Source organism: Electrophorus electricus, chromosome 17 (assembly GCF_013358815.1).
Source record: "Electrophorus electricus isolate fEleEle1 chromosome 17, fEleEle1.pri, whole genome shotgun sequence".
NCBI lineage: Eukaryota > Metazoa > Chordata > Actinopteri > Gymnotiformes > Gymnotidae > Electrophorus > Electrophorus electricus.
This window is the reverse complement of record NC_049551.1, coordinates 455,001-468,400: the sequence shown is the minus strand read 5'-3', so window position 1 is coordinate 468,400 and position 13,400 is coordinate 455,001. Positions and strand designations below refer to the sequence as shown.

The 13,400-nt window shown below is 46.1% G+C and overlaps 3 protein-coding genes across 5 annotated transcripts in view; 1 reads left to right on the top strand and 2 right to left on the bottom strand.

The window, feature by feature from the left end:
• On the top strand, positions 1–1,875 carry LOC113589263 (testis-specific serine/threonine-protein kinase 1). Its single transcript, XM_027028830.2, has one exon. It carries the CDS (start codon positions 734–736, stop codon positions 1,673–1,675), a length of 942 nt encoding a protein of 313 aa, XP_026884631.2. The 5' UTR covers positions 1–733; the 3' UTR covers positions 1,676–1,875.
• A 105-nt stretch (positions 1,876–1,980) lies between these two features.
• Positions 1,981–7,070, bottom strand: ess2 (ess-2 splicing factor homolog). Of its 3 annotated transcripts, none has more exons than XM_027028826.2 (10): positions 6,661–7,070; positions 5,628–5,796; positions 5,236–5,334; positions 4,904–5,073; positions 4,454–4,571; positions 3,884–4,014; positions 3,691–3,793; positions 3,275–3,384; positions 2,826–2,941; positions 1,981–2,471 (listed from the first exon to the last, which is right to left on the bottom strand). In XM_027028826.2, the coding sequence occupies exons 1-10, from the start codon at positions 6,793–6,795 to the stop codon at positions 2,189–2,191; spliced, it is 1,434 nt and encodes a 477-aa protein (XP_026884627.2). In that variant the 5' UTR covers positions 6,796–7,070; the 3' UTR covers positions 1,981–2,188. The 3 variants fall into 3 exon arrangements, with proteins under 3 accessions (XP_026884627.2, XP_026884629.2, XP_026884630.1); XM_027028828.2 differs by having other exon boundaries at positions 6,691–7,070; XM_027028829.2 differs by lacking the exon at positions 6,661–7,070 and adding an exon at positions 6,544–6,567.
• Positions 7,071–7,625: 555 nt separating this feature from the next.
• dusp11 (dual specificity phosphatase 11 (RNA/RNP complex 1-interacting)) overlaps positions 7,626–13,400 on the bottom strand; it is a 12,086-nt gene continuing 6,311 nt past the window's right edge. Inside the window, exons 7-10 of the mRNA XM_027028839.2 lie at positions 9,212–9,258; positions 9,035–9,110; positions 8,772–8,948; positions 7,626–8,671 (exon numbers count right to left, since the gene is read on the bottom strand). Coding sequence (XP_026884640.2) covers positions 8,377–8,671; positions 8,772–8,948; positions 9,035–9,110; positions 9,212–9,258 — 595 coding nt within the window. The 3' untranslated portion in view covers positions 7,626–8,376. The remainder of the gene's footprint in view (positions 8,672–8,771; positions 8,949–9,034; positions 9,111–9,211; positions 9,259–13,400) is intronic.

Genomic DNA, 13,400 nt, shown 5'->3' with positions numbered 1-13,400 from the left:
CACATAAAACAGCTCATATACATTTTAATTCACCATATTGCTGTGGGCGGACTGCACAAAAAAATTAACATGCAGTTATACATCTGAAGAACATTTTGATTAAAAAACGGCTATAGGTGGCTTTTTTTCTGGTTGCAGAAGAGCAAAATAGCATGTAATGCTTCAAAGAAAACAGCAGAGGACGCTGTGACGGCTCCACGAATAACGGGGTGGGGGGGACAGCTGATGGGGACAGTGGTATGAGACAGCATGTCACACAGTGGGGTCTGTAACTGGAAAAAGGTCTGTTTTGACTGAAATGTGTGCAAACTATATTTTTCCAAGTTGAAAAATAAAATTAAGCAAACAGTTACAGGCTGTAAAAGGTTCACGTACCACAAACGGTAGTGGCACGTCCCTAGCCGTGTAGTCAGACATACAGTAGTTGGTCCTTCATTATCCTAACATTTCCAAACCAGACGTACTAACTAGCAGTTAAAGGGACACAAACTTATAACATGTAGATGCTAACCTACGATTTACATCTTTTCACGACATTCAAAACGGAATCGCTTTATTACAGGTCCATTTTATAATCGCTTTATTAAGGGTCTCAAGTGATTCTTTCTGAAATCTCGCGTAGTAGTTTTGAACGTAATAAAGACTCGCGTCATAAACGAAGTGACACAAAGAAGCCGAGTGGCCGGTTCCAGCGCGTGAAGCCACAGGCTGAGCGCGGAGCGAGCGAGCGACCATGGGCGACTGGTGGTTGCTGAAGACACGGGGTTATGTGGTAGGGCTCACTCTGGGAGAAGGCTCCTACGCCAAAGTCAAGTCCGCTTTCTCAAAGCGTCTCAAAAGAAATGTCGCTGTTAAGATCATTAACCGGAAGAAAGCGTCACCTGAATTCTTGGATAAATTCTTGCCTCGAGAACTCGACATACTCACCTCACTAAATCACTGCAACATCATCCAATCTTACGAGGTGTTTGAGTCCTCTGAAGGCAAAGTGTACATGGTCATGGAACTCGGAGTACAGGGAGACCTGTTACAACTAATCCAAGACCGTCTTTGTCTGCCCGAGGACTTCTCCAAGAAACTTTTCCATCAACTCTCGCTGGCTGTCAAATTCCTTCACGATTTGGACATTGCTCATCGAGATCTAAAATGCGAAAATTTGCTGTTAGATAAGAACTTTAATCTTAAAGTTTCAGACTTTGGATTTAGCAAGAGGCTTGATTACGAAGGAGGCCGGATGGTTCTCTGCAAGACGTTCTGTGGATCTACGGCGTACGCAGCTCCAGAGGTCCTGGAGGCCATTCCTTACGACCCCAAAGTGTACGACGTGTGGAGTATGGGCGTGGTGCTCTTCATCATGGTGTGTGGCTCCATGCCTTACGACGACTCCAACGTTAGGAAGATGCTCAGGCTTCAAAAGCAACACCAGCTGGAATTCCCTCGCTCCAAAACACTCCCAGCGGAGTACAAAGACCTGATGTACCGGATACTTCACCCTGATGTGACCAAACGCATCAGGGTTCACAAGATTCTGGAGCACGATTGGCTGCAGGCAAAGCCAAAGACAGCTGACACAACTCAAAGTCAGCAGGACGGAGCATCTACGTCAAAGGGATTCCACAAAACCACAAGCAGAGTGACTCCACACGAACCAGACCATCCAAAAGACAGAGTCTAGCAGCACTGCTGGAGCACTCACTGGTACCGGAGTGGAGCCTGCAGCCTTGCCGAATCTGGCAGCAGCTCTGAGGATCAATCCAGTGAATCGTCCTTTACTGGACTGAGTACACTGACAGTCTGAGGCAAAAGCAATTTGGAGGAACAATTCAAGAGGAAACTAGAAATTAGGTTGACTCATCAAAAAAAAATAAACAGATGTTAGATTTGCCTTTTTCAGTGTTAAATACCTTGTGTACACCCACCCACCCCTTTATGCTCCAAAACAGTCTGATCATTCCATAGGAAAACTGAAGAGTTCTGCCATCAAAACATATGACCATTTTTATAATCTGTACAAAGTATTTTACACTCACAGGCTGCTACACCTATAACTGAGCAAACAGTCATAATAGTCCACAGTCTTCAGATTTAGAGTCACAACTGAACATTTCAAAAGCCCCAAAGAGTTCTCTCAGTTTTGAACACCAAACGAGTGTCTTTACAATGCTGTGCGCCTCTTCACGAGGACGAGTCAGAAAAAGTCAGAGGCCTTCCGTCTCTTGGGCAGCTGTAGGAGGTCGTCTGTGATGGAGGCTGGGTCCTGCGTGCCGGGGGTTCTGTGTTTAGTGGGCGTTGGGGTTCCTGATGGCGTAGCAGCGCCCCCAAGTGGCGTCTTGGAGCCCAGGCTCCTGTGGGAGGGCGAGGGTGTGTAGCTGGCGCGCAGGGCCTTGTCTGTGTATTTACTGGACGATCTGCTGACCAGCCGCTGCAAGGCAGGCGTGAGTGCCGCGGGACTGAGACCTTTCGGAGTCAGACTGTGGGATACATTTACATCATACAATGAATAAATAAAACAGCATGTAAACCCACTAATTAGCAAACTTCACTAATACAGCGCCCAAGAGTCCCAGATGGTGAGTGTCCAATTCTTTTTGTAAGCAAAAAAAGATAATTATTTTTTCTTCTTTTTAAATGAAAGACAAATGGACCAGCTTTCAGCATGTAGAAAAAGGAATCTTAGTGTGTTTGTTTTTAATTGTGATAATTTCTACACAACTATAATTCAACAGCAGAACAACAGATGAGTGTTTGGCCCTGTGCAGTGCAGGACTAGTCATGTGGCTAGTGAACGGTGTTTAGTGAACCCTGCGGTTTACTCTGTGCAATACCTTGCCAGGTTTTCGGTGACTTTGCGTAGAGCTTCCTGCTTCTTGGCCCTGTTTTTGGCTGCAACTTCATTTGCCATTTTTAGGCCCAAGCGTTCTCTCCGTCCCGGCTCAGGAATCTACGGACATGCAGAACTGGCCAGTCTACTACCATCTACTGTCCACTCTGATTATTTACTGTTTCATTAAGTAGTGCTCAGGCAACCTTTGATGGTTTTAATCCCAGGACCATACGGGTACCCCAGAAAAACCTTTACTACAGTGGCATATACAGCAATAATGGCTGATAAAAGTGCAGATTACTTATGTTACCATCCACACAATTCTCTTTTAAACAAGGAAAGCAAAAAAAAAGCATTTTGTTAATCACGGAATAATCCATCATCATAATTGTGTTAATCGGGGAATAATCCATCATAATTGTGTTAACTGGGGTGTGTGATCAGGGGCACCTTAAAGGACGGCCCCATGTTCCTTTCTACGATGGGCGTGTCCGAGCCATCCAGCCGAAAGGGCGTGCTCTCCACCTCCCCCCAGGTCATCAGAGGAGACTCACACACACCTTCACACCAGAGCAACACAACCATCATCAGCCACTGTGCCACAGGTTGGTAATCAAACAACAATGAAATGACATTTTCATGAGGCTTTTCATATGCAGTGGAACTGTGAAGGAAACTTCATCATTAAGTGTTTAAGGCAGCAGGAACCGACCTACACCATCAGTGAGGGGGTGTGTGTGTGTATGAAACATGACAACACAGATACAGTGAAATGTTCAGACCCCCACAACTGAATTATAAATATAGAAGTGTCCTGCAGAGGACGTTATCCCTTTAGTGCGATGAAGACGAGGGCTTCTGCTGACCTGGTGCAGGAGAGGGCGTTCCCTCGAACCCGTAGCCATTGACCTTCGGTGACCCATGGGGCAGTAGCTCTTTACCATCTGGGCCGACCTTCCCTAGTTTAAACTAGAACACAGCACAACAGCAGCCATCAGGTGGGCACAGCGCACAGACTTGTGGGTGATGGGGTAGATTAGGGCAGGGGGCAGAGTCTACCTGTGCATTCAGAGCTGCAGCCTGTTGGATCTGGGACTTGTTGAGCGCTTTGCAGAAGGGGTCCACGTCGAAGCGCGTGTTCCTGTACATCACTTCACGGGGCTTTTTAAAAACTGTCTCGTCTTTCACACCTTTTCACAACAGACACGCGAAACAAATGAACACACAACCTACACTATGGACACAAAGCCTTCCTTTAAAAAAAAAAAGTTGCTTTTTTTAATTTATTGACACAATAGTCTCAGTAACTGATGTTATTGCTAAACACCATTTTAACACAAGTTTAAAAAAAAAATCTCAGAAGAATCTCTTGGACAAAAGAATAGGTGTAAAAATGAATGAAAGTGACGACGCCTAATTTGGGGCAAAAGTTCAAACTACAGAGGTTCTAATTACACAATCTTTCCTGCTTTGGGCTGCTCCCTTACTGGGACTTTAAATCAAATCTGCATGTCTGAACCGACAGCTTTTAAAACTACATTTTTATTAATATATTAAAGTTAGAAGTATAATGTAAATGTGCATGTGCTTGTGTATGTCATCTGACGGAGCTGGATGTGTGGGTCTTGCCTTCAGGGTAGTACATCAGAGAGTTCTTGGCCTTGTACTCCCAGGTCTCCAGACCTGCCTTGGTGCTCTCCAGCGCCTGCGTCTCCGAGGATGGCAGAGCCAGGTTCTCCTCATGCCGCTTCAAACACAGCACACGTCAAACCCCCCCCCCCCCCCCCCCCCATCACACACCAGGTCACACACGTTTCATTAGAACAAACACAGAACCTGCACATGCTACCTATATACGAGCCGACATGTGGAACTCAGAGAGAACTAAATAAGAAAAAAGTCAAAGGTTTGCGAGCTTATGTCATTTCTTTAGATGTTTGGATGGATGTTGTGTTATGTAATCTTGACCTATTGGGCCTTCAGTGATGGTATAAAATGGTGAAACACTGCATGTATGGCACAGCACACACAGCAGAAACAGTGATGAGGTAGAACAGAACCCCTGCTGCACACACAAACCTGTTTGAATTCGGCCTCCGCCTCATACAGCCAGGCGTGCTTCAGCTTGTCTCTCTCCTTGGCCATGTCCATTATCTGCTGGAAGGATGCGTTGTCCTCGCTGGTGGTTTTGGCAAGAAAGCAGTCAAGTGATGGAAACTCTTTCTCTTCCTCTTTTCCATCTTTGCTTCCTGAAATGCCGACACACATCACTGAAGTACAGGAGCAGAACACCTCAGAGTCTGCAAATGATTCTGTGTGGATCACAGCTGGAATATGAACAGCATTTGTGTTAAACAGATCTCAGTGTTCACATCTATGTCACGCGTGTTTTCCAGCTGCTGACAACATACCGCCAGCTCCTTCGTGCCCTGCCGCTCTGGGTTTACCCTGAGACGAGGACGGGGATGCAGAACGACCATCGGGTGTCTCGAACGTGGAAGGAGTCACATCTGGGATAAGGCGCGCGCGCGCGCACACACACACACACACACACACACACACACACACACACACACACACACAGCACTGTAATCCCAGCATGCAAACAATTGTCATTATGTTAGGAGCAGCTGATAAAAATGAACATTTGAAAATAACGGTGTTTAACTGCCTAGTTTACACTTAAATAAATAACATCCGTTTCCCTATTGGATGTCATCTCTGAGTTTCTCCTGTTTAAATCACAAAGCCTGCCCCTCCTGGTAGAAGCAGATGGGTACATTAATGAGGAGGTGTGGCGTACAGGGCACGTAGGTGCGTGGTGTGTATTTCGCCATGGCGGAGCCATATTTGATGGCAATGTCCCGCATCCTCTCCAGGTCCCCGTTCTCCTCAGCCTCCAGGTAGTCCTTCTGCGCCTGCAGCTTGGACACGTCTGGGAAAAAGTCTCTCTGAATAATCTTCTCCAGACTCTGTTAAAAAATTTTTAAAAAGAGCGTCTTTTTTTGTGCTCCTCTCAAATGTAAACACATTTGTTCTGGAGAACACAAGCTATTAAAGCTGAATACACAGCAAGCAGTCAAACAACAGATAACTAATAGAAACTATTCCATTTATATGCCATTTAGGTTCAGAAGCAGTTTTCAATTCAGGCTAAATTCAGAGAGCAAAATTATGGTGGTGATGTGAATTACTGTTTGTTCATAGTTGAGGATTCCTCACGCTGACTGTGTGTGTGTGTGTGTATATATATATATATATATATATATATATATGAATATATATATATATATATATGAGAGAGAGAGAGAGAGAGAGAGAGAGAGAGAGAGAGAGAGAGAGAGATCAGCTGTTCTTAGAATGTAAAGCAGAAACAAGCTGCCACTGTTGGTACAACAACAACGACCAGTCTGACCCGTCCAGCAACTCCTATGGCCCATAATGCTCCAAACTGGTCAGTGACAAAGTACCCTTGTTATGTTAACCCCAAATGGTCAAGTAGATTAGATTTTCACTATTTCATTATATGTTATCGTTATATCACAGTAAATTAACAGCTATTTCCCTGCTGTTGTGATCAAAGTTCAGTACATTTCCTGCAACGGATGTTTGGAATATTGACAGCAACTCCTTGTAACTTATATTTCCGACATATTTCCCGAGTGTGCCTAGCTACAGAGAAACAGTTTATTTCCTAGGGATATATTTGTTCTATTCACCGTCGTCATCAGTCTTGTGGAGTTTTTCTGTTATGACAATCGTCAGTTAGCTTAGCTAAAGCTACCAGCTAACACGGAATATGGCAGGAGCCTACGAGTCTGGACAGACACACGGACCTGAGCTAACACCACCCAACACCACTTCACCTCGATATATTCGTCCTCGTCGAGGACCTTCTGCTTCGCTATGGCGACTGTTGCCCCGCTGGGCTCAGACGCCAGAGACACGGCGCTCGTGCCACCGTCCTGCATGTTCAAACGTCCGAGCGCGTGATGTCACTCACACACCACCAGGGTTCTGAAGCGCGTTAGCTACTGCGAGCTAACCTAGCGATTACGATAGCTGCTCTTTACCGAGGCACTCCTACTCGACATAAATTAGACCAGTCTTTAAATCCACATGACTGCTTGCCAGGCTGCACTCTTCCTGACTTCTCAGTTTAAGGTACACGACCACACTAACCACCGTTAGACGCCAACAAACAACACACGAACCCTCCTCTAACGCGCAGCAAGGCGTGACTGCTTCCGGGGCGAGATACTCCACATAATGTCTTTCCGGTCTCGTAGCAATACTGCCACCTACAGTCGGACACGTCAAACTGTGGACTGCAGCGTACACAACTGCCTACCTGATTAAAACGTTAAAAACAAATTTTCGCAAAACGAAATTGTTTTGTAGCTTTACGTGTAAGATAACCTGGGGATGCAAGAGGCATTAGGAGAAATATGTTCCACAGGATCTTACTGTGAAAATATCAGGGACAAACTATCGACTAATGTTAACCTTCTCTGGCCTGTGGGTGAGTTAGTGTAGCATTCTGAATATTAGTATTTTCCTGATGGTAGGGTGAATGTTGAATGAGGATTAAAGAAGTTACAAGAGTGTGACTGGTGCTCTTTGGGAATTTACATACATTAAAAAAAAAACGTATTTACCCCCCCCCCCCCCCCCCCCCCCCCAAAAAAACCCCAAACAAACCAAAAAACAAACTGAATTTGACTGTAAATTGTAAGGCAGCCTAGAACACCTAATAGGATACACCTAATAGAATGGTGGCAAACACTGTAGTACATGAGACTCATGGACAGAGCACCTTTTATTTCCATTTTGTATCATAAAAACACTGGGGGGAGGGGGTTCTCCATACAGAGTAACCCACACTATATCTCAGTGGTGGAAAAGAGGACAATTTCCTCCAAGTCAAGGACTTTTACAGTGACAGCAAGATAAAAACAGTTACTGTAACTCACCATATGGAAATTAATCAAACAAAATATTTATCTGTAGAAAAAGCAACTATCAACAATACGAGTAACGTTATCAGAGCTGGATATAAATCCTTCTGAAGTCCAAGAGTACCATTCTCTCTAATGCTCCCACAATCCACCAGGCCTAAGTTGCAGCTCAGCCCTCTGAAAGTTACACCGTTTTCTCGTGCGTGCTGTGAAAGCCCCGCCCAACCTCACACACACACAGAGGACGATGAATCCCAGCATGTATATAATCCAACAAGAGTAACCGAATCTGTCCAGATGGCAACAGCATATGGTTTTATGACTGCATAGTCAGTATGGTATTCAGTCTCTATAGTGCTCCACCATTCCTCTTACTGTTTTAATATGAACTCTAGATGTAGTTATGAAAATTATTAATAAAATGCTCTTAATCTCAATTAAAACATCTGTTAGACAGACTGTTTATGTTCCATCAGTGTCCTGAGCCTGTATATGTAATGTGGAGCCTTCCTTTGGTAGTAGAACGCAGTGTAAAGAACTTCATGCTGACCAGAGCATGGCATTGCTAAAATGGACACTGCACTGTGTATACCATCAGGTCTTCTTCTTCAGTGTTTTCCCACGCCTGTGCCGGGGCTTCGTACGATGTTCCCTGCTCTCCACCTGGTCCATCAGGGAAAACGACGAAGGTCCTCCCCACGGCTCCCCAATGGTGTAGCGTGGCATTAGGGTGGGGTAGGGTGAGGGTGCAGGTGCAGGGTATTGGTTGCCTCTCGTGCCCTGCAGGGCCTGTCCGCGGGGCCACAGACCCTGCGAAGGTGGGAAGCAAGGGGGCGTGGCCAGGAGGCCAAACCTCATCTGGTGGTTCACACCCCTCTGATGATACGATCTGAGGATCACACAGGCACAGCGGACAGGTTAACGTCTCGGAAGACATTCAACTCCACTAACTCCACGCTGCGAATTAACAGCCATGGAGGAAAACATACACAAAATGATCCTGGTAGTGCAGGTGTTCTGGACGTGGTCCTCTGGTGAAAGGAAAGTGGGGCTGTGGGCCTGGCCGTGGGTGTGGTCTCCTCGCTGAGGAGGAAGGTGGGTTGGGTTTCCAGTGTTTGGCCCCACCCTGTACGGGCTCCTGGTCAGGTACCTCCATGCCCACATTGCTACAGCAGAGAAGATGAAAGCACTTACACATAAAGCACCAGACAGCCACCACACAGTAACAGGTGAGGAGGGAGTGACAACACACCTGCGCTTGGGCCCAGACCGCAGATCATCCAGGTAGTTCTGTCTCTCGATGGCATGCCCTCGGCAGTCGTTAAACACTACAGCACAGTCGGAAAAGCACAAAGAAACCAAACAACTTTACTACGTGCCGAGTGACCAGATAGAGACCAACACATGATCAGAGTTCTAATGTACTTACAGTCAATGGCCCGATGAGGCTCAACACCGTCAACATCAATGAGGTATCTGAGATCAGAACACATGAGATGGAAAACCACAGCCCAACACACACACACACACACACACACACACACACACACACACACACCCCAGCACAAAACACACACACACACACACACACACACACACACACACACACACTCCAGCACAAAACACACACACACACACACACACACACACACACACACACACACACACACACACACACACACTCCAGCACAAAACACACACACACACACACACACACTCCAGCACAAAACACACACACACACACACACACACACACACACCAGCACAAAACACACACACACACACACACACACACACTCCAGCACAAAACACACACACACACACACACACACACACTCCAGCACAAAACACACACACACACACTCCAGCACAAAACACACACACACACACTCCAGCACAAAACACACACACACACACTCCAGCACAAAACACACACACACACACTCCAGCACAAAACACACACACACACACACACACACACACACACTCCAGCACAAAACACACACACACACACTCCAGCACAAAACACACACACACACACACTCCAGCACAAAACACACACACACACACACACACACACACACACACACACACACTCCAGCACAAAACACACACACACACACTCCAGCACAACACACACACACACACACACACACACTCCAGCACAAAACACACACACACACTCCAGCACAAAACACACACACACAATCCAGCACAAAAAACACACACACACACACACACTCCAGCACAAAACACACACACACACACACACTTCAGCACAAAACACACACACTCCAGCACAAAACACACACACACACACACACACACTCCAGCACAAAACACACACACACACACACACACTCCAGCACAAAACACACACACACACACACACACACTCCAGCACAAAACACACACACACACACACACACACTCCAGCACAAAACACACACACACACACACCAGCACAAAACACACACACACACACTCCAGCACAAAACACACACACACACACACACACACTCCAGCACAAAACACACACACACACACACACACACACACACACTCCAGCACAAAACAAACACACACACACACACACTCCAGCACAAAACACACACACACACACACACACTCCAGCACAAAACAAACACACACACACACACACTCCAGCACAAAACAAACAAACACACACACACACACTCCAGCACAAAACAAACACACACACACACTCCAGCACAAAACAAACACACACACACACTCCAGCACAAAACACACACACACTCCAGCACAAAACACACACACACACACACACACACTCCAGCACAAAACAAACACACACACACACACACTCCAGCACAAAACAAACAAACACACACACACACTCCAGCACAAAACAAACACACACACACACTCCAGCACAAAACACACACACACTCCAGCACAAAACACACACACACACACACACTCCAGCACAAAACACACACACACACACACACTCCAGCACAAAACACACACACACACACACACACTCCAGCACAAAACACACACACACACACACACTCCAGCACAAAACACACACACACACACACACTCCAGCACAAAACACACACACACACACACACACACTCCAGCACAAAACACACACACACACACACACTCCAGCACAAAACACACACACACACACACACACTCCAGCACAAAACACACACACACACTCCAGCACAAAACACACACACACACTCCAGCACAAAACACACACACACACACACACTCCAGCACAAAACACACACACACACACACACTCCAGCACAAAACACACACACACACACACACACACTCCAGCACAAAACACACACACACACACACACACACTCCAGCACAAAACACACACACACACACACACACACTCCAGCACAAAACACACACACACACACACACACACTCCAGCACAAAACACACACACACACACACACACACTCCAGCACAAAACACACACACACACACACACACACACTCCAGCACAAAACACACACACACACACTCCAGCACAAAACACAAACACACACACACACTCCAGCACAAAACACACACACACACACACACTCCAGCACAAAACACACACACACACACACACACTCCAGCACAAAACACACACACACACTCCAGCACAAAACACACACACACACACACACTCCAGCACAAAACAAACACACACACACACTCCAGCACAAAACAAACACACACACACACTCCAGCACAAAACAAACACACACACACACTCCAGCACAAAACAAACACACACACACACTCCAGCACAAAACAAACACACACACACACTCCAGCACAAAACAAACACACACACACACTCCAGCACAAAACACACACACACACTCCAGCACAAAACAAACACACACACACACACACACACACTCCAGCACAAAACAAACACACACACACACTCCAGCACAAAACAAACACACACACACTCCAGCACAAAACACACACACACACACTCCAGCACAAAACACACACACACACTCCAGCACAAAACAAACACACACACACACTCCAGCACAAAACAAACACACACTCCAGCACAAAACACACACACACACACACACACTCCAGCACAAAACAAACACACACTCCAGCACAAAACACACACACACACACTCCAGCACAAAACAAACACACACTCCAGCACAAAACAAACACACACACTCCAGCACAAAACAAACACACACACACACTCCAGCACAAAACACACACACACACACACACTCCAGCACAAAACAAACACACACACACACTCCAGCACAAAACAAACACACACACACACTCCAGCACAAAACAAACACACACACACACTCCAGCACAAAACAAACACACACACACACTCCAGCACAAAACAAACACACACACACACTCCAGCACAAAACAAACACACACACACACTCCAGCACAAAACAAACACACACACACACTCCAGCACAAACAAACACACACACACACTCCAGCACAAAACAAACACACACACACACTCCAGCACAAAACAAACACACACACACACTCCAGCACAAAACAAACACACACACACACACTCCAGCACAAAACAAACACACACACACACTCCAGCACAAAACAAACACACACACACACTCCAGCACAAAACAAACACACACACACACTCCAGCACAAAACAAACACACACACACACTCCAGCACAAAACAAACACACACACACACTCCAGCACAAAACAAACACACACACACACTCCAGCACAAAACAAACACACACACACACTCCAGCACAAAACAAACACACACACACACTCCAGCACAAAACAAACACACACACACACTCCAGCACAAAACAAACACACACACACACTCCAGCACAAAACAAACACACACACACACACTCCAGCACAAAACAAACACACACACACACACACTCCAGCACAAAACAAACACACACACACACACTCCAGCACAAAACAAACACACACACACACACACTCCAGCACAAAACAAACACACACACACACACACTCCAGCACAAAACAAACACACACACACACACACTCCAGCACAAAACAAACACACACACACACACACTCCAGCACAAAACAAACACACACACACACACACTCCAGCACAAAACAAACACACACACACACACACTCCAGCACAAAACAAACACACACACACACACACTCCAGCACAAAACAAACACACACACACACACACTCCAGCACAAAACAAACACACACACACACACACTCCAGCACAAAACAAACACACACACACACACACTCCAGCACAAAACAAACACACACACACACACACTCCAGCACAAAACAAACAAACACACACACACACTCCAGCACAAAACAAACACACACACACACACACTCCAGCACAAAACAAACACACACACACACACACTCCAGCACAAAACAAACACACACACACACACACTCCAGCACAAAACAAACACACACACACACACTCCAGCACAAAACAAACACACACACACACTCCAGCACAAAACAAACACACACACACACTCCAGCACAAAACAAACACACACACACACTCCAGCACAAAACAAACACACA